This window comes from Erithacus rubecula, assembly GCF_903797595.1.
Source record: "Erithacus rubecula genome assembly, chromosome: 9".
NCBI classification, from domain to species: Eukaryota; Metazoa; Chordata; class Aves; order Passeriformes; family Muscicapidae; genus Erithacus; species Erithacus rubecula.
In genome coordinates this window covers 9,121,215-9,143,542 of record NC_136660.1, presented here as the reverse complement: position 1 = coordinate 9,143,542, position 22,328 = coordinate 9,121,215, and the positions used below count along the sequence as shown (strand labels likewise).

General features: G+C 41.1%; 1 protein-coding gene across 1 annotated transcript in view; it reads left to right on the top strand.

Annotated features, from left to right (window-relative positions):
* The window catches only part of CHAT (choline O-acetyltransferase), a gene marked incomplete at its 3' end in the record, with an annotated part of 28,758 nt that extends 8,235 nt beyond the window's left edge, over positions 1-20,523 (top strand). The window contains exons 5-15 of the mRNA XM_079312695.1: positions 447-500; positions 2,007-2,187; positions 3,183-3,360; positions 7,636-7,805; positions 9,693-9,793; positions 9,988-10,116; positions 11,376-11,498; positions 12,918-13,059; positions 16,088-16,150; positions 18,765-18,902; positions 20,269-20,523. Coding sequence (XP_079168821.1) covers positions 447-500; positions 2,007-2,187; positions 3,183-3,360; positions 7,636-7,805; positions 9,693-9,793; positions 9,988-10,116; positions 11,376-11,498; positions 12,918-13,059; positions 16,088-16,150; positions 18,765-18,902; positions 20,269-20,523 — 1,534 coding nt within the window. The remainder of the gene's footprint in view (positions 1-446; positions 501-2,006; positions 2,188-3,182; positions 3,361-7,635; positions 7,806-9,692; positions 9,794-9,987; positions 10,117-11,375; positions 11,499-12,917; positions 13,060-16,087; positions 16,151-18,764; positions 18,903-20,268) is intronic.
* Positions 20,524-22,328: the final 1,805 nt, after the last annotated feature.

Genomic DNA, 22,328 nt, shown 5'->3' with positions numbered 1-22,328 from the left:
TTTCTTAGAGCCTCCCATTCTGACACGGTGCAAACAGACAATGTCAGGAAATAATACACCTGTCCACAGCTCTGCAAAAAGAATATTTGCTGAGGACAGGAAGTACTGCAACACTGGACAGGTTATGAGTATTGATAGGGAAACCCATGTGAGGATTCTATTTAATATTCAGTCTCTGCTCCCATTCTCTAAATAAGCACTTTCAGGCTTCCTCCTGTGGTACTCTGTTTAACCATTTGAAGGGACTGTCTCTAGGATTTCATATTTCTCTTGACGTGAATTAATTTAGGTTTTGGGTGGGGGTAGGGAGCTCTTCTTGCCAAGCCAGAAGACTTTCATTCCTTATGCTGTGTCATCAATCATCCAGGCTTTCCTCTGTCTCCCAGAAACAGCCCAGTATTGCCAAATGACAGAAGACTGATGTCACTTCTCTCTGCTACTTGCAGGTTTGCTGCCAATCTCATCTCAGGAGTGCAGGACTACAAAGCTTTGCTGGACACGTAAGTAGCTTGGAAGGAGAGCTGGGGTATCCACAGGGCTTCTGATCCAAGGCTGCTCTCAGTACAAAGCCAGGCTGTGCTGCACCTCTCCACCATGGGGAAGGGCTGGAGCTCCAGCACGCTCCAGGGCAAGAGCTTCGGCAATTTTTATGCTCTTTCTGCTGTGTAAGAGATGGGAGAAGGATCCTTTTTGATGGCTGTCAGTCACCACTCTGGCAGGCACGGTGCAGCCCAAAAGGACACACACAATTTGCCTAACAGAGTTACTGAGAGCACAAGAGGAAGCTTGTGCTCCCTACACCCAAAGGGCAGCAGCACTGTGGTTACACAGCCTGCACACATTTCCTGGCACTCTCCACATACTGCACTCTCCACTTACAGCAGCACTGTCCCTCCTCCTTCCCCTCAGAGAAATAACATGGAGGGAAGTCTCACCACAGAAAGGCTGGCTCAGTAGCAGCAAAAATAAGCTACCTATGCTCTTGTTGCTTTCTGAATAAAAACACAGGGGAAATACAGGATTCTTCAAATTATGTATTTATCATGCACCTGTGCAAGTGGTACAGAGAATTTGAGCATTGGCAACTAAAGCAAATATCCCTGGTTTAGACCTGCAACAGTTCTAAAGACATAGTTAACCAAGATAAACTAGCATAAAACATTACCCCTCACAAGCTGCATGAGAGTAAACCTCCTTGCCTGCTTCTTCACCCCTGCCTCTGCCTGACAGGTTAGATTATTCTTCTTTTGCAGAAGGAAACTGTCTGCACTGTAAGATCTTCCTCCTGTGGTCTCTGCAGCCTCTCCTGACCAGCAGCACCATTATTTCCTGCTGCAGTGTCAGTGGAGTATTTTACAATCTATAATAATAATTGTGACTGTAATAGTTCTTTTTTTTTTCCTGTCCACTAAAGAAGCCTTTTAAGAGATGCTTGTTTCTTCAAATTAAAAAAAAAGAACAAGTTTTCATCGCATACTACTCCATAGGTCTAAGTAAAAATTAGCACAAAAGTGAGGACCTGTGGGAAACAGATATTTCCACTGTACTGCCCCAGTCCTGTTTGTCAGGCAAGGCCCTCTCACACACTCTCTAACCAGTCAGCACAGTAAAGGGCTGCTGTGATTTGCAGGGAATTTCATCAGTTACTCTCTTCAAGGTGCTGGTCTTTCCCAGCTCTTCTGCTGACTTCCATCCTGCCAGGTTTCAGGGGTCCCATCTAGGCAGGTTTCCTATGCACATTGCAAAGCTGCTTGTGACCTGCTGTTTCCATTTCCACTAGATAATAATGCAGTTGCTTAATGAATATGCATGAAGCTGCCAGAAATGATGTATTTAACTTTGGCATAGGAATTCATCTATTTCCCTTATACTGTAATCTCATTTTATTATTCAATTTGCGTTATACCTGATCTAATTGTACCAGAACAAAGGACAGATTAGATTTCTTTTCCTTTCTGTCTCTCTCCCCTCTTTTCCTCTGGCTTTGTTTTTCTCCTTCTCTGCAGCCATGCTTTACCTGCTGATTTTTCTCGTGGACAGCTGTCTGGCCATCCTCTCTGTATGAAGCAGTACTACGGACTCTTTTCCTCCTATCGCCTCCCAGGACGTACCAAAGACACCCTGGTGGCCCAGAAAAGCAATGTAATGCCAGAACCAGAGCACATCATTGTTGCTTGTAACAATCAGGTAAATCAGTTTTCTTTTTTCATACCTTTCCATATTCCTTAACTTGCTTAAGTTCATTCCAGAAGAGCCTAACCTAATGTCTGTTCTGAAATGCAATTAGCGTGCCATGTATGAGCTCACTCCTTACCAAGGGTTTGCAGTCAATATTTCCAAAAGATGCTTCTGCAGCATTTTTGTCCTTGACCCACATTACGTTCCAAGTACAGTGATGCAGAAAGGAGGAATGTGGCAGAATTCATTTGCTTTCTCTTTCAAACAAAGATGTTTAATAAACAGAGATTAAACCACAGAGAAAAAAACAATCCTATTAGAGTGCATTTGCTGGAAATGCTCTTCTCTTGACAGTCAAGTATTGGCATGCAGTTCATGGCAGCTATACCATCACACCTGTGCGTGGCATAGACACCAGGTAGGGACCCTAAGCTGTGCCTGAAGAGTCTAGCACAGATGCAGGCAGAAATACTGAAGTGTTAGGGTGAACCTGCCCCAGCCAGTAATTACCAGGGAGCAGCAGAGTTTGTTTCCTGGGCACAGTACCTTATAGCCCAGCCTTATGTGCAGTACTGGAGCCATGCCTGCAGGCACTATTGGAATGAGAAAGTAGCTTCTAATGAAGTGTTTTCTGCTTTTCTAGGAAGTGCAGGAAATTTTCTAGGTTCTCTAAGTTATGTTTAAACAAATAATACCATGAAAATTACTTACATACTGCCTGATTTTATCTCTCCAAGTTCTTTTAAGCTTATTCAAATACCTTATGTTTTGAGTCAAACACACAATAAAAGCTTCCTATGATAACTGGCATTACATTGGTGTTAAAACACAGGAGGGGTGAGCCCTGGGCCATTCCCCAGTGGTTTTGTGTTCCATTGCATGCAGGCCTGGCTCTCCAGGCAGGACTTCAGCATCTCAACACCTACCCAGGTGACAGAAAAATGTTGGACCACAAAGGGCCCCACCCACCTCTGACTGATCTGACTTCTGTCATTTTTTTGCAGTTTTTTGTTTTGGATGTTGTCATTAATTTCCGTCGTCTCAGTGAGGGAGATCTTTTCACTCAATTACAAAAGATAGCAAAAATGGCAGAGAATGAAGAGGAGATGCTGCCTCCAATTGGCCTGCTGACAACAGATGGAAGAACAGAGTGGGCAGAGGCCAGGATGATCCTTATGAAAGGTTAGCAGCAGACCCCAGCTTTCTCTTCATCATCTTCCTCCTCACCATCACTGCCTTTCTTTGCTGAGAGCAAACATCACAGCAAACACAGGACTGAATGTGCAGCCCCACTGCTGAGTTTTTCCAGCAGTAGGAGCCTCAGTGTGTGTGTAAGGTGTGTGTTGCCAGGGGAGCAGCAGAAATGGCTTGACCCTTTGGCTGTGGATGTTTAAGTGTTATGCCATGTAATAACTCTCACTCCATTCTTTGTTTTTCATCACATAAATTACATTACATCAGATCTTGTGATTTGTCTCTTTCTTCATATCCATTTTGTACCAAGAGGAATGATGTATCCTCTTAGATTCTGGCAACTATTTGATATTATTGATCTTATCCAACAAAAGCATCTGCAAGTTAAACACCTATTGAATCTAGTTGTGTACTCTCTCTAGTCAATGGAGAAGTTACCAGGGCCAATTCTTAAGTAAAATCTAGGAAAGATGGCACCATTTATTATCTGGGGACCACTCTCTCTTTTCTAATAGGCAGCATTTAGCTGTCTCAGATTCTTGTATTTCAAAGTTGGAAACAGTTGAAAATAAAGGGTGGGGCTAGTGATATCACATCACACCTTATGTAATTTACCCTGAGGCTAAGTATTATAAATGCCCTCTTTTTGACATTTTACATGTCTTAAGTATTTACTTTTTCATTCTGAAGAAAACATTAACTCATCTCTTTATCTCCAGTTCAGCAATGCCACGGAAAATATTGCTGTTTTACTATGCCCTGGAATATACAAGAGATGCCAATAGTCTCAAAATAAGTTTATCATTCTAAGGAGGATTTCCCTTTTCTTATTCAAGTTTATATGTGCTTATAAAAACTCATTACAGATACACACACAACACAGAGTCCTGGCCATTATTTCAGCAATATTTTATAGCATTAGTCTTATGTTTAAACTTTCTCCTCCTCTTCCCATCATTTATTTTAAAGGAGGAGAGAAAAAAATCCCCTTATTTTAATGAAAATTGAGGTGAACACAAATCATTTATTTTCATGCCATACTAAGTAAAACAGTCAATGCCTTGAAACTTACAGCAAAATTATCTTTGTTAACCTACATCATCCAAAAGAAAAACAAAAAGAAAAATCAACAAAAACTAGGAAAAACCCTCTCCATAATGTTTTTAGATTGCCTGGCATATACCAAAATATTTATTTTAATCAGAAGGCAAACCAACTCAGTTATGTAGCTGAAAAAAACAGATACTGCACTAGTAAATCTCATAGCACCATGATGTCAGCCCTCTCTAAACTAAGCAAGAATCCCATTCCAGACCATCCATGTTAGCACAGCTCTTCTATATAGGTGAATTAATTGCTGTTACACATGGGTATGTGATCATTACAGCCCAAATGTTCCTGCAGCAATAAATAAAAGAGAAAGAGAGAACCTGGAAGGCAGTGGGAGTGAAAGGAGCACTCCACAGCTGGTTTGTGCTGGGCAGGGCAAGAGAATGCTTTGGGACAGGAAACCTGTGCAGTGCTTTGCAGAGGCTGTGAAGGAGTTATATCCATGGGCCTGCAGACCTGCAAATACAACATAGGTCTTCTAGGTCAGAAAATGTCCAAGCTATGACTGATTTATAAACACACTCAGCATTGTGACTGCCTTCAGGCTGCAGAACTAGCTCACTCTTCCAAAGTACAGGAAGTGAATTCTGTATGAAGTGACTGGCTGCAGTCCCATGCATACTGCATCTGAATTTGATTCAAAACTGTCTTCTCATATTTTCATTTTAAAACTAACTTAAAAAGAAACCAAACTAACCAACAGTCGGCTGGCCAATTCAGTGCAACTGTGCATTAGACAGGAAGAAGTGACTTGCAGGCTTTAGGCTTGGTCTTACTCTCCTCTGTTTTTAGCTCTTCCTGCAGATATTTTCAATCCCAAGTCATGGTTCATGAATTCTCGTGCAATTTATTGCCTGCTTCACATGATAATTTTTCAGTGTTTGATCAGCCCTCTGGATATGTTTATTTCCTTCTGTAAAAGCATCTTTCCCCTGCTTTGCTGTTCCTGGCACATCTTAATTTTATTCACTCTAATACCTAGACTCCAGATACCCCGAAGCCATATGTCAGACTAAGGGCTTCATATCTGTCAAAGATGTGTGGGTAGCAGCCACAATGAAATATATATAAACCTATCAACCAGCGTAAAGCAGAATGCTGAGCAAGCTGAGAGCAGTTTGTAAACCACTCTCCAAGCTGTTTTTCCTCAAAGATGCCTGTCTGCAAACACCAGAAGCTGATGTACACGGGGCAAGTTCCATTCACAAGGATCTTTCAGCCTTTGCACCCATGCACCCAGAACAGCAATGAAAAAAGGACTGCAATTACAGTCAGCCCTGCAAATGTGAGATACTGGAAAAGCTTTGCAGCCAAGTGCACAGGGATGTGCCTGCTCTCTTAGAAAGCCTCTGAATGCATTTGAAGACACTGCAAAGGGACACTGGTGTTCACATTTTGCAGGGCAGCCACCTCTCTGCACGCCCCATCGAGCACAATCTCTCGGCTCAAGCCTTTGTAGGAGCTGGCAGGTGCTCCAGCTGCCTTCCCTAGGACTCTTCTGTTGGCAAGGGGACACAACTGCACTCCACTAGGTCCCCAAGGAGCCTGCAAGAAGTCAGGCTGACCATCTCTGTCCCTTGGGCCCCTGGCTGCTAATGCTGCCTGCAGGAGCTCCCAAACAGCAATAGCAGTACCTTACATAACCTGCACAAGGCCAAAGCTCCCCCTCTTCCTTCTCACTGTCATTGCCTCTCCTTCTCTTGACACACCTTTAATTTCTTGCATATTTGGTCTCCTTTTCACTACACAGCATCTGGAGAATGAACCTGGATGGTAACAAGTGTCTGGGTTTTTTCTAGCTCCTGACTAACCTATGTTGCTACTCCTGGAAAGGTACATTATTTCTTACTATGAAAAATGCTATTCTTTCAGACAATCAAGCTACTTTACATACTTGCAAACCTTGAAAACATGCACATATTGAAATGGCCCCATATGTCAAATGAAAATCAGAATTGTTTAATTTTAAATATTTTTTCATTCTTTTAGCTAAAATAATTATCTGAATTGAGCACATATTTGTTGAACTTAGCCTAGACTTGAAAGAAGTTTTGATCAATCTGAATTAATATCTTTTGTTGAGAACATTCTAAAAAAAATTTACATTTACACCGAATCTAGCAGATGAAGGCTGATCTGTTAAGAGCAAGGGGAATTATGTTGATGCTTGAAAGGCTTTTTTCCTTTGATCTTGTTAACAACCATATAACAGCAATTAATAATGTTACATGTTTTTACATGAAAGAAGTTCTTGTTAAAGGCTGCACACTTCTATCTTTTCAATGAGGAACTGTGGAAAGTTCTCACAATTAAGTATTTCCTATGTTTCAAACTGGTCCTTGGATGCAAACAAACCCTTAACCATTGTAATATTTCTGAGTTAGGCAAAGAAACTGAGAAACACATAAATACACCATAAATAAGGAGGAAACTGAGGACAAGGTAAAAATTACCCCAGTAGTCCAACTATATAGAAGAGTGTCAGGATAGGGAAAAGAAATAGAAAGAGATGCAGAAAAGTCCATTTTATTCGGCAGCACAGTAGTGACAGGAGGAGCAGTGCAATGTGGCAACCCATGGGTTTTGCAAAACCATGTTCAAAAACTAAACCTCAAAACCTCATCCACAGATGTTTCCTCATGTGTGTAGGCAATATAACCTAATGACCAGACACTGGAGAAACAAGAGGGTTTTAATACAAAAAGACAAAACCAACGTAGACCCTGCTGCTCCTTGTTCTGAAAAAGGGTTTTCATGGGAGAAAACACAAAAACACTTGAAACAGAATACTGCAGCAATAGCGTGAGCTCTGAAATTTTCTATTTTCTACCTGTCCTCTGTAACTGTTATATATAAAATAAGTAAGCAATGCTGGCTTTAAGAGTAAAATAGATCTGTTTTGTAATATAATTACTACAAGGAAATGAAAGGCAGAGAAAGAAAGTGGTTATTATTGAATCATGTGAGAGACACACAGAGTTACAAAAGTTAACACAGGAATTAATGCCTTGGTGCAATGTGCCCTTGCACCGAGATGATCTGCTGCAGAGAGAAGCTCATTGCAGAGTCAGGGTGGGATCTCCAAGGCAGAGCGTTCCCCAGGCAGTGCTGGAGCTGGAGCTAGATGTGAACACCTCACCCTGTCCTCCCCAGACTCCACCAACCGCGACTCCCTGGACATGATTGAGCGCTGCATCTGCCTGGTGTGCCTGGACAGCCCCAGCAGGCTGGAGCTCAGCCACACCAGCATGGCCCTGCAGCTGCTGCACGGGGGAGGCTGCCACAGCAACGGGGCCAACCGCTGGTACGACAAACCCATGCAGGTAAAGACCTACAGAGCATCGCTTGCACCTGCCTCGGGGTGGGGACAGCCAGAGCCAGTGGGAGAAAGTGGTGCCAGCATCTGCCAAGGCAGGTTTGGGGTGAGCATGGCTGTCCCTTGCACGGCAGAGGGAGCAGGGACACCTTTTCCACCTTTTCCTAAGCTCCCTTTGCCCCTGAGATAACATAGACGTGCAGATGTCTGAGTGAGTAGACATCAGATATAAAAAAAAAACAATGCATTTTTATACACCAAGTCAAATGAAATAAAAATGCTGGTCTAGTATCCCAGAATGAGGAAAAAGCACAGTATTTTTCTTTTTTTTACTCTTCCTACACATTTTCCTGACATCCTAGAAATGTTACTGCTTATAATTTGGCATGTGTTTAAGTCCTCACTTAACAGACTGTTTACTCATTTAATGACATCCTTGTTGAGCCTTCCCTTAAGTATTGACTTCTCCAGCCTTTTTCCCATCAGATTTTGATTGTCATATTTTAAAGCATCTTATTTCCACACTTTGCAATAGACCCAGAGTGAAGTGATGTATTAATCTCCAACTGTCAACAATGTTGACACCTTATGAAAAATTGAAAAAACCCTGACTGATACATTGCTTGCATAATGCTTGTTGCTCTTGCCATATCTAAAAACAGCAATATGAAAGAGAAACCTCTAAAATAATTTCACTTGCACCAACTTACCCAAATACATTTCAGTTATCATTCCTGATTAATGCCACTGCAAATGACATTATTAGCAGACTCTTTTGAAGAACAAACCATTTTTCTTTAGAACAATTAGAACCTTGTTATTTGCAGGATCAAGTGTTGAGATATTTTAAGCAGATGAGAATAAACATTTTCTTTTTGTCTACTATCATAAAGCAGCAGAAAGCAAATAAAATTGTGTAGATTGTGAGAGAGCTTAATTATTCCAGATGTATTCAGGTCAAAATAGTCCAAAGGTAAAGAGAAATTCTTAGGGAAATAAGATCTGATTTCCTTTTATGCAAACACAAATTATGTAGGAAGCCATTCTCACAGCAGAATTTGTTCTTTCTCTCCATATTCTCCCTCAGCTTTGCAGTAAGGCTTCAGAAAATGTCCAGGTGAACTTTTTCATCATGGCCCCTCTCTGAAAACCTCATGGGAAGCAGGGAGGTAGGATGTGTATGTGATACAAATGTGCAAGAGAGAGCTAAGTGGGTGAGGTCCAGCCAAATGCACTTCAAAACAAGTGTGGGGAAAAGCCCAGAAAAAGGAGAGCAAAGCTGCAGTATGGGCCTAGACATCTGCTTTTGTATGAGATGGAGAAATTACAAATTACATGGGTGTATCACAGAACTGGACTGCAGCAGGTTGTCACCAACAGTGCTATGTGTACACAATGGCATTAAGAATAAAGACTAATTACAGGGGCATGAAATGAAGAAAGCAGCTAAAAATAAAAGATTCCAAATAAGCTATGAGAAAACTATCAAATAAGGATGAGCTTTGTAATAAAATGAGGTCCTAGGGATTTCACATTTTATTGTCCTCAAAACTGGAAGGAGAGCCCTGGTCTTTGTATTGATGGGTTTTCTGTACCACAAAGCAGATACTAAATCAGATTTTCAAATTCCACTGGGAATTGCTAAAATATACATTCTCACAGGATTCAGTCCCAAACAGCAGCATGAAAGTGCAACACCTATCCCAGGACAAGCAAGTCTCCTGCAGTAAATCTGTAAATCACCCACTGATTTAGGGCAAGGAAGTTCCTGATATGAGTGAAAAAACCACAGGGAAATAAGAAAACCACCTTTGTCAGGTTTCCATCATGGACAGCTTACCCAGAGCACTATCCATTGCCTGTTTATGTTGCACTTATTCTTTTCCCTGTTCAGTTTGTGGTGGGAAGAGATGGACTCTGCGGGGCCGTGTGTGAACATTCTCCCTTCGACGGCATCGTGATGGTGCAGTGCACTGAGTACCTGCTCAGGCACATGTGAGTTCCCTCTCTGCACATTTCATACCATCCCAGCCCCTGGGAAACCTCTGCCAGTGGATTTCCCCTGATGCACGGGGGGCACTAAGACACATAAAACTGTTGAAAAGCAGTAATGCACCTGCTAAAAGAGCAGAGTTTAATAAATGGATTATTCCTGTGAGCTGAATGACTTCTGTCCGATTTACCAACAGGAAAGAAAGTTCCAAGAAATTAGTCCGAGCTGATTCGGTGAGCGAGCTTCCTGCCCCACGGAGACTGAGATGGAAGTGCTCCCCTGACATTCAGACACATTTGGCATCAGCAGCAGAAAAGCTCCAAAGGTAGAAACAATGCTTCATTTTTCTCAGCTGTGACTGCAAGCTGGGAACTACCCAGCACATTGTATGGGCTCCCTCCTGTCTTCCTGCTCCTCCTCTTCTTACCAAGCTGCACATACCTAGCATCTCTCTGCAGAATAGGACCCTTATGGGCTGGAGATACCTGTCCCTATTCAGGAATTGCATTACCATTGCTTTCCTTCCATGTAAATATTAGGAACTCTAAAAACCACTGGAAAAACAGCTTACCCATATTTGCACAGGATGCAAACAATGCAGGTCTTCTGTTTTTGTGGATGTCTGTTATGGGTTTGAGCTGACTCAATGTGAAGCCAGGGCAATAGGGGTACATTGGAGGACAGTAGAATACAACTGGTTTGAATAAACAATTTGAATTTAGGAAAGTAATATGTTTACATTAATATTGCTTCAACAAAATCTAGTTTTTCTGACTCTGTTTCCAGGCTGTCAAAGATTTGCATGATCTTTGAGGATCAGGGCAGCAATAGGAATTTTTTCTCAACATTCAGGCCTGTGATCTCTTTGTAAGAAATCAACTAATTGTCTGCATGATCAGCTGTAAACATGTCCAGTGTGGTTGCATTAGATAAGACCTCAAAGTGTCTAGAAAGACACATAAGAGTGAGAACATTCAGGATGCAGAATAACTCCTTTGTGTTTTTAAACAAAGGTAGTAGTCCTCTAAAATGAATCTTGCAAGGAGCTTAAGGCCTTCATCAGATCCTAAATGCACTCAATTCTCACACCAGTAAATCTCTCAGAAATTTGTCAAGTGCAAAGGACACCCTTGCTTAGGCTTCAGGGGTGGAAACACTAAGGCTGGGAGAAGGTTGCTGGATTTTGGGGATTTTTTGGTTGTTGTTTTGGTTTGTTTTTTGTTTATTTTTTTAAGGTATCTTACTCAAATGAACAGACAAGTGCCACAGTTAAGGCTGCAGATAACAGGCCTGGTGTAAAATCTGTATGAATAAAAGTTACTGACTAGGAAGAAGTTACCAAAGGCCAGGACTGTCTGCAGAGCAGGAGGACAGAGGCCACTCACCTTTAAGAGGGTACTGGCAGGGAAAGATCTCTGGGTTTTATCTGCAAGCAGAAATGGGACAGAATATGGTTTAGTGGTGAACAAGGTAGAGTAGATTAATGGTTGGACTTAATGATCTAAGAGTTCTTTTCCAACTTTAGCAATTCTATGAGATTCTTACATCTACCCCTGCAGTAACTGCCTTCTGCTTGTTTTCCAGGACAGTGGAGAATCTGGATTTTATTGCCTACAAATTTGAGCACTATGGAAAGGAATTTATTAAGAAACAAAAGATTAGCCCAGATGCCTACATTCAAGTAGCACTTCAGCTGGCATTCTACAGGTAAGGTTAGTTCAGTTCATAGGAACAAGGTACACAAGGTAGTGTGGTTTTATACAGAGGGTTCATTTTTAGCTCAGCATTCAAACAAATGCCTGCATGGAAATCTTGCCTAATGACTGTAGGGCAGACAAGATAGAAACTGATACCTGGTTCTGGGAGAGAGTACTCCTTTTCTTTGCTCCCTTTCCCTTTTCTTGCTCTACCCTCCCATCCCTGTGTCCCACACATGCCATTCCCAGTCAGTACTCTCCAAACAGCTGTCCCTGTGCTCGGCATAGGGAAGGTGAGGGAATGTGGCAGGATGTCTGCAGCAGCAGCAGCTGGGCAGCCCAGGCCCCTGGGGCAGAAACACCACTGCCTTTCCTCGTGGGTAGCTTGGGGGTACCACAGCAGCAGCCACACCTGCATCTCTAGCACCACAGGCTGAGGAGCATCCGCTACAGCACAGCACATCAGTTACAAAACAGTAACTACTGCTGCTCCCTTCTTCACAGGCATCCCAGATTTGATAAGATCCCCCTCATTTCCATGGTCTCATCAAAGTAAAAAGCCCCTTTCTACATTGCCAGAACTCCAGGGTAGAGAGAGGTTGCAGGGTTTCCCACAGAACAGCCTATTACACTAATAATTCTTTATCACATCAAATTAAATCCCAGAGTGGTCTTTACCTGGTCAAGACCAGAGATGCTTAGCACATTTCATGTACTCTTTTAACATCTGTTGATCACCGATTTTGCATATTCTAGTAATAAAACTTCAACAATGACCTAGCCCAAGATTTTCATCTAGATCCCAGCCATGATATAAATCCCATGTTTGCAATAAAAACCTTAAGAAATGGTTGTGTTCTGAGACCACCTGCTTCGACTGAAAAACACAGTCTCTCTCCTGAAGCAAGGAGTAGTGTCTGTACACCTGGACCCAAATGAAACAACAGCTTTCATAATCTGTCCTAGTTGCTGTGAGGGCTTCCAGCTCACAAATAACACCCCACTCCTCTTTTACTCATTCTTTTCATTCACACACTCAGTGCATTTTCTCTTGTTTTAAATAAAAAATATTTCAAGCCCATAAGTAAATGATTAATTACACAATTATTTTATGATGCAGTACAAATAAAACATTCTTTGAGATCTTTCAGTAAAGTTTTGTTTTATTAGACTTGTTTTCACACAACAAGTCATTTTTTACTGGCAATGCATAACTAAAACATATACAGCTGTATGCAGCTCTTCATATTAGAAAGGAGTGAGCATCCATCTTTTTTAAGCTTCTTACAGAATTCTATCAACATTGAGATGAATACTGTGCAAGAAATAAAAGTGTGGCTGTAACAACAAAACGTACCAAGCCTGTATTTCTCCTAGTCTTTATGACTCTTTGAAAATAACCACTCTTTGTTCTCCTTCCCCCTCTCAGGTGCCACAGGAGGCTGGTCCCCACCTACGAGAGCGCTTCCCTGCGCCGCTTTGACGAGGGCAGGGTTGACAATATCAGGTCTGCTACCTCTGAAGCATTTGCTTTTGTCAAAGCAATGGCAGGTGACAAGACAGCTGTGTCGGTATGTTGGGCTGCCTCCCTCTGTCTTCTTTGCCAAAACACTGCCTAAATAATGCATTTGTGGTCCCAAGTCTGTCACTTTTTAACTCTTAACTGAGAGCATAAGGGCAAAGGGCAGGGTGGCAGGAATTACAGGATTTTGCTTTTTGTACAGACCAACCATTAAGCAAAATATAAATATTCCCTTATTTTTATTTAAGCATCCAAAAGATTCAAAGGTGCCTAAACATGGCTTTGTAAGAAACACAATATCTAATTTTAGATTTAGTACTGTCTTATGAATGTTCTATCATCAGGTCCAAATTCAGCTCCCTGGAGAGATCTAGGCTGAACATGCAAAGTTCAGGATCATTAAACTGCCACACCAGGGGAATTGCCTGGCAGGTCTCCTGCAGTGCTTAGTTCTGCTGCAGCCTGCAGTATGTGATGTAATACCTGTGCTTTCATTTCTGGATATGTGGACATGTTCTGGCTGATCTTTTTTGTTTTAAAGGGATATTTCTATGAAATTGACTAAGTCTTATGGGATCCTCGAGGGAGCTGAACCTTAATGATGCAAAGACTCATCAAGCTAATCAAACAACTCTCCAAATTGTCCTGCTATCATACTGCATAAAGAAAAATTAAAATTGCCTTTCTTTGAGACATCACCATCTGTTTGCCAGAAGCATGAGCTCTGTACAAAGTGGATGGGGATGCAGAGAGGTACAGCTGAGGGCAGAGCTTCACAAGCAGCCCTGTGCACTGTCCTGCCCCCATCCCTGGAGAGTCTCCCCCAGTGTCTCTGTGCCACTTCCACCCACTGCACTGCTCTGCTGTACAGGGAATTTCCAGGTGGCTCTTCAGATGCAAAATGCTGCCACAGTACAGTTTATTTTTCACAGTAAGCCCATTCCAGTGGCAACAGCCCACATGGCTGTTCTTTAGAATTTAGCATAACGTTGCTAGAAGCATTGCTGGGCTGTAGGTTAGATGCAAATTAATGAAATATTATAAACCAAGATCTAACATCCCAGAGGATTATGAAAATATGCCCAGATAAGTCCTCTCTTCATCCACTGCTTCTTCAATTTCCTTAAGGTTATCATGCCCAGAACTTAGCTCCTGATGAACAAAGCTCCAATAAGTCCCTTGGTAAAACAACTCAACAAACCCTCAGTACCTCCCTGTGCTGGGTGGGTGACTCACAGCACACCATGACCATGCTATTGCACACAATAGTGACTGCCACACTACCAGGGAAGAAGAGGCTGTTTCTATTTGCTGTCAGTGTCCTGTCTGACAGAGGGCTCTGGGTCCCATTTCAGCAGCAGTTCTGTTTCCTGTGCACGCTCCTCTGCAGCTGGGGCACTCAGCACAGTCCCAGCCCGTGCTGTGGCACACTGGCTGTGCTCCTGGCAGGAGCCAGCTTGCTCCTACCATGTTGTTTCAATGGATCTTTCTAGACCCCTGATCCTAGATCCCTTTCACAGCACCCCAAGTGTCCTGTTTCATATAAGCAAGCTGAAGGATGCCATGTGTGTCTAAATGGAGCTCAGTCTCAGCCCCCATATCTTTCTTCTGCATGCCTTGGCTATACAGAATTAGGGGGATAATGGTTTCATTTCCCCTGGAAAACCTCTAATCACAGTGCAAACCAACCATTCATAGTTTTCATGGCCTCCTTTCCACCAAAAGACATGAAGAACATTTATGCTGGTCTGTGACTGTTCTTTCCAACACACAAGACATTAATAAATCTTTGTTTTGATGTGAACATCTTCATCTTTCCATGCAAAAGTACATATATACATATGTATTAGTATCACAGAAACAGTAGAAAATTAATTGAATACAACACTATTCCAAGGTGATTTCTTTAGACCTACACACTGGTTTGAATGTGAAGGGGTTAATTCTTTTTTCTGGACAAAGAGATGCACCACTTGGTATAAGTAGCCTTCAAATCCCCAAAATATTGTTAATAGACATTAATTCAAATCCAATTAAAAAAAAAACCACTTTTTTCTTCTGATACAAATAAAAATTATCCTCAAACGATAGCTTGAGCAGTCACCAAAGATTGATTGAGTCAGATTGATTCTTCAGCAGGAGAAATATCTCATGCATTTGACACTTGCTGTAAAAGCAGCAGCTACTGACACCAGAGATTGCTTGAATAGCTGTAAATTAATCAGATTTAAAGACTGCATTTGGTAATTTAATCTGTACAGGGAAACCTAGCTCTAGCCTTGTGAAAAAATATCAGAGTTTGTATTTTGAAGGTACCTGATGGTGACCTTGACTTGCTTCTAAAATTAATTCTTTGTTCAAAAGATCATTCATCGCCCATAGGAGCTGAAGGTCTCCTGTTTATCTGGAGATTCAGTCATTTCTGGCTGTTTCAGGGTCTCCCAAAGTTGCAGTGTTGGACTTGATGTACAGCAAAGCAGCTTTTCTTAAGATCCTTCCCTTAATATAAAAGGCTGCCATTTGACAGGAGTTAAAATTTACTAGCTTGTTATCTGAAATGTGAGGAATCTGTGGAGGGTAGAGCAGCCTTGGAAAATTCTAGATGCTCTTTCACACATGGGAGTAATTTTTTGACTGGCTAGTAAAATACCAGTAATGGTTTTCATTAATATCACTGTCATTGTCTAGATAAACCATTCTGGAGAAGGTACACTGCCTGTCTGTTTTGAAAATACTGAATTACACTAGGCAATTATTTTCCCTACTTCAAACACAGTGATTCTGTTGGTAATGATCTACACCCCCAAAATCCATGCAAGGAATACACAAAAGGACCTGCAAGGCTTTTCTTGACTTCAAACAAACCACCAAGAAACCTGTTCACCCTGGCAGGACCAGGTGCTGGTGTTGACCAGGACATTGATCCCTGGGGATTTTCATGTGTCAGGGTACTTACACCTGAGCCAAGAGCAAAGGACATTTTTTTTTTGCTTGCTGTTTGGGTCCTGGTTAGTTGGTGAAAGATGCTAATTCTCTGGGAGCTGATTCAATAACATTTATTCTGATTACCCCAACAGGATTCTGAGAAGATACAGAAATTTAAGGATGCAATTGCAGCTCAGACTAATTACTCTGTTCTGGTGAGTAAAACACTGCCTGTCTGAATAATAACTAGTCATCTTTTTCAAGAAAAGTATGAAGACACCACCATTAGCTATTTAAACACTAGAAAAATTTAGGTATCTCCAAACAGGAAAGTATCTACTATGTCACACTTAGGAACATATCTCATGGTCCAAACAGCCAACTAACCTCAACTTAAAAAAACTAATCCTGAAACTAACCACCTATGCATTTTCTTATATTTCTCTTCACTAGAGGATAGAGGTCCCTATCTAGAACCTGATCTCCAGATGGACTGGTATGCTGGAACATGTATTCTGGTATTCCAAATTGCCCCTTCTAATGAAGTTCCTTAACAATGAGGGAGAGATTACAGTAAGTGTTCTTTTAAAGACTTGAATGCAGTGTCTAATAAAAGAGAGAGATGCCCTCCAGTGAAGAAATCAGTTTAATATCAAATACAACTCATTTTCTGTTGATTAAAAATGAGACAATCCAGTCTGGGTAATGCCTTACATCCCACTGTGCCAAGACAAAGCACAGACTTGTTCTATAAACAACTTAGTCATACAGCTCTTGAAATTAATAAATATTAATAACCAGCAATGATGTGAAGTTTCTACTTACGGTTTTTGCCTCAGACCATTGCCTATAAACCTATATTGTTGATTACTCTTTGGATATTCATAATATTCAAGAAATCATTCACCTTCAGAGGTGGTTTTAAAGGTATATCCAGAGCACTGAAGAAGCAAATTGTTGCTTTCAGGCAGGACTGTGAAACAAAAGAACCAGGGAAGAAAATTCTGCATTTCAAGCCTTGTGCTGAGAACCCACATCTTAAAAGCTGAGACTTCAAATGTTCTGAAAAGCAAAGTCAAGTCTTACTTCAGGGCAACTGCCTCACCTGAAACCCCTCTCAGGGTAACCTCTCGATGAGCACAACACACTGCAGGTCTGCTGGCTGACAACCAGAGGAATTTTTCTACAACAGTTCTCAGGGAAAAAAAAGAGAAAGAGAAAAACGCCCAGTAATTCTCCCCTCCAAGTTATTTATTCAGCCTCCAGTGTAGCTCACGGGAAAATATTAAAGCTGCCATTGGAAAAATAATTTATCTTGAAATTTTAAATTTATCTCCAGGTATTTTTACTTACCAAGCTACCCTTCCTTTTTCAGAATAGCAGAATGTAATCATTGGGTCTTTAAACTCTGGGTAAGACTTAGATGGTCTGACTACATTGTGCATAACAGACTGAAATGTAATAGCTCCTAAGGAAAACAAAAAAAAATCTACTTCATAAAACAAAAAGCAATTTAATGATTTTATTTCCCCTTGTTAAGGCTTACTAGTAGCATTGCTATCTTAAAAGTGGAGCTCTAAAATTCAATTTAGCCCAGTTTTTTCCTATGCGTTGACTCACAGTTTATTTCGTTAGCCTGTCTCGGCCTCTCTTCAGACATGACATTGATCTATGTTGCAAAAATGTCATTGCTAACAGCCTTATAAATCTTGTGTGATAGCAAAATATTTCCTTTGATTATCAAGTCAGTTTCCCTGTATGGGAAAAAGAACATAAACACAGGGCTGATGTATGCTACCTTTTTGCAAGCATCTCTGTCTGGGGTGATGAACAAATTGCTCCTTTACCAATGGGTGCCTAGTTCCTAATAAACCAAATCAGGAATGCACTCCCAACCCCCAGCTTCAGGCATTTATCAGTGGTTAAAATTATTCTCCTCGTAACAGAAGAAGTAAACTAGAGCTTTTCTTTTATTATTTTTAATCCTTAAGAGGAAAACCAAGCTCATGCTCTTTCATTAATCCTGCCTTCTCTCAGGCTGTTTTTTCCCCTGGTTGCAAGGGTCCTGTGCCACAGGGATGTCAGCTCTGCTCTCAGGGCAGTACAATGTCCCTAGTTCAGAATTCCCTTCCTACATGGCTTCAGCCTGGGCCACAGAAGAGCTACAGGTCAGCCCACAAAATCAGTACTTTCACCAGCAAGGACAAACCTGGATTTTGAACACTTTTTTTATCTCAGGCAATTCCTGCCTGGTTGGACCAAATTTTGGTTTGGTTTCCTAGAGAAACAAAACTCTGTAACTATCCTGTCTGCCAAGCCCCCAGTGCTGACTTTTGATCCCATGAGCCATCTTCAAGCACATTTACTAGTAGGGCAAAGCTCTTAAAGCTAATAAATGCCTTAAGTCTCTAGGCTGGTAGCTGGACAGAGCAGACCTGAGCATGGGCAGCTGATGGCAGGGACTTGCTGCAGGCTCATAATCCAAATAGCAAAACATGCTCAGAAATTTCTGCTGTCCCATATGCTCCCCTCACCATCTTTGGAAGCCCAGCCCATGATATTCAGCTCTGAGAGACAATGAACACACAGATAACACCAGCACATAATACACCTCAAGACTGGCTCCTTCCTAATTTGTAAATCTTCAGAGCACCATATGAATTTCTAGTTACTGATCTTCAGCAAGGTACAAGCTCAGAGTACCATCTGAACATTACAGATTTACATCACTCAAATCAATTCATCAGCTCTGACCAGAGCCCTAGACAGTATTAGTCAAACTGCCTCCACACTCAGTTAAAAGCTGTTGTCTTTCCCATCTTATCACAGGCTGTTACTGGAATGGCAATAGACAATCACCTGCTAGGGCTCAGGGAGGTGGCACGGGAGCACTGCAAGGAGCTGCCAGAGATATTTACAGATGAGACCTATCTGACAAGCAATCGATTCATCCTCTCAACCAGCCAGGTGAGTTTCTCCTCTTCACTGGTCTTGCCAAGCAAAGGATAATTCATTTGTGTTCTGCCAGACCTTGTAGCTCACAGTGAGAACGATGTAAAAAAGGCAAGAAAACAAAAGCAGTATCATCAAGAAGCCTGAAAATTGCTCCACTTTTTCAATCCAGTTTTTGTTCATCAGCACAGTAAATACTGACTGTTATCACTTCATAGGCAGAATTCCAAAGTCCTTCGCAGAAATTCTGGAAATGCACACAAACAAACTCAGCAAAATTCCCATGAGGGCTCAGTTTCCTCTGCTTCCAAGCTACATGTACACCCATTCCCCTCTTCTCCTCCTTCCTGAGATAAACTCTTGTGTCCAGTGACAGTATGGCCACAAGCCAGAAGGGCTGCCACTCTGAGAAACAAAAAGCCAAGAGCCATGAGGAAATTTTTCTCTTTAAAGTTGCTACATTTAAGATCTTTGAGATCCTTCTGTTATTTGCTTTTAGACAGCAACCCATGCAGACATGCAACTTACAGACATTTTGGACAAGTACAGAGACAAGTACAGACATTTACAGATTTACAGTTATTTGCACATACAAAGGTACTCTGAGTCAATACTTCCTATATTTAATGTTCTGAATAAGGGAGCATCTTTATGGCATACAGCCTAAGGATTAAATGTTTCATTGCATGTAGTAGCAGTCCTAATGAAAAAAATATTTTTTGTAGGAATTCATTAACTGAAACACTAACCCCTCTGCAACAGATTGGAGCTATGCAACAAAGAGACTTAGAATACCATGCCACAGCATAATACCTTAATAAGTAATTTGATCTTGTCATAATGTTTGTAGACTTTCAGACATGAGTGGATGTAACCAACATGCTACTACATAAATTCTCCAGGAAACTATCCATGAGCAAAGAGAGCTTCTGAATAGCTTTATGGCCTTTGGCTGTTGCACAGCAAATTCATCTGACAATTCCATGGCTCTATTAGCAGGACTAATGGCCTGTTCTACACCATTAAAAAGGCAAATGTCGTTTGAGAAGGCCCAGTCTGAAACACACAGATTTCTAACACCTCTTATTTTCTGCAGAAGAAAGTGTTTCACTGCCATATTATGCCATGATTAAACTGGGTGCAATAGAATGCCTAGTTGCATTAAAGTATTTTTATACAGCATCACAATTATAAAGTATTATTAGAAGTGGACAATGCTAATTTCTCTAATTAAATGCACAGTCTTCACATTACAAATTTAACATAACCTTAAGAAATTAAAAACCTTAGAGAAGTTTCACTTTTTTCCTAATTCCTAAGCAGCTGAATTTAGATGCTCTGATTAATCAGAGACCACTCCTTCCCTTCTCCCTGCAACCAGGTTCCTACTACTATGGAAATGTTCTGCTGCTATGGTCCTGTGGTGCCCAATGGATATGGGGCATGCTACAACCCTCAGCCAGAGCACATACTGTTCTGCATCTCAAGCTTTAAAGAATGTGAGGAAACCTCCTCAGGCATGCTAGCCAAAGCTGTGGAAGAAAGTCTCCTAGCAATGAGAGATCTGTGCAACAAATGCAGCTCCACCACAGCAAAGGCACCTGCTAAACCAGGTGCAGCCACGCAGCTGCAGTGACCAGCAGCTCCAGGAGGCTGTGGGGATTTTCCTCCTGAATCCACCTCATGAGCAACATGGCAGAGCTCTTCAAAGGCAAGCTGGTACTAGTGATGTAATAGTGTAGAACCAAAGTGTCATTTGTTTCTCATTGTTGCCAACATTTACAGCTCTGTGTACTAAATCTACCATTTCTTGCTTACGGGTCAGTGAAAAAGATTTGGTGCCACTGGCTGGAATGAAGGAGAAAGTCATAAAAGTATGTGTGATACCACCATTTCTGACCATAATTATCTTGTGCCATTTTATCACCTAAAAAAATTAGTAAGTTTGTATATGACATAAACTAAATACTAAGGAACACCAATTAATGAATATCTCCTGAAAGTAGTTCTAAAATATTCAAATCTATTACTACAAGATTTGCATGTAAAGAACAAAAGAAATTTCCCCTGTTGGGAATTTTGAGAGTAACACTGTAAATAATAGATTAATGCCATTATATCCTGAACTTTTGCATGAAGATTATTTAATACTACCAGTCTATTTGCTATATAAGAAAACCTGATTATTTTTAGAGGAGTGGCCCCTGTGCATTTCCACAGAATTTAGGAACATAATCCAAGTGTTTGCATGTTTCCCCCAATTTAAAAATGCTGCAGAAATAATTTAGCTTTTATTCTGGTTTGCACTGGTCTCAAGCACAGTCCTGTTCTGAAAGCAGCATATTGGAGACATGATCCATCACAGAGAACTGGGAGAATCTTGTCCCTAATGAATTGACTTAATTATTTCTTTCTATCAGTGTGCAAAATCCAGCCTGCCAGAGTGGCAAAGCACAAAACATAAGTACTTTTCAATCCTACTTAAGACTTTTTCTGTTTGCATTGGCATTAATTTAGTCACTGTGACTGGCAGGAGAGTGAATGTAAACACACAAAATCAAAGAGCAATAACTAGAATGAAGAGGCAAATTTGCAATATAAGGAAGTCTTCAAGCTAAAATTATAAATACGAGTACTGGTACTCATATCAGCTTTGCATCATCCTGCTTGGAGGGATTTCTATTTTATATTTTTAATAGGAGTAGAGTATCATACTCTGCAATATACAGTAAATTCAACCAGGAAAGTGGTAATATATAGTGTCAGGTAATTCCCATTTTATGTGAGTGTTATCCTGAGGTTTTTCTCGTTATCTCTTTCATTCCCTATAAATCCTGCCACAGACTGATATTTTCAGTTACTTTCTCATGAGGTGAAATATGCTGCCTTACTTGGAGGTGTTCAGTGTCATTGTTAGAACACAACTTACTCACTGACTGAAGACAATTCCAAACTCCAGTGCAGATCCTGTGCTGCCCAAGCTGGAGCACTCTGAGGCCTGGCCAGGGATTGCTCCCTTGCCTGTACAGAGGTGGAGATGTTCTCTCCACTTTTGTAGACTGAGCAATCACGTGGTGAAGCACTCTGAAGCCTAAAAGCAGAATAGATTTATTGCAATAACTTGGAGAGGCAGACATATCCATATTTAAGAACTCTAGATACAAATTCAGGAGATTCTCCATGTCCATGATTATTTTACTCCCTCTTTGGAGTGGCATATGTGCAATTAAGCAGTTTGCTGGATAAAGGATATCCACAACCCCATATATGAAAGCACAGTGGGCCTGATAATCAATTGCAGCAAGTAGCTATGTTGAAGTAAATCAACCATGATGATTTGCAGACATTAAGAGCTGGGCTAATTTTTTTAAAGTTATTATATTTCACTGAAAAAATCTATGTTTTATTACTCCATGAGCTGTAGTTCAAATCAAATATGAA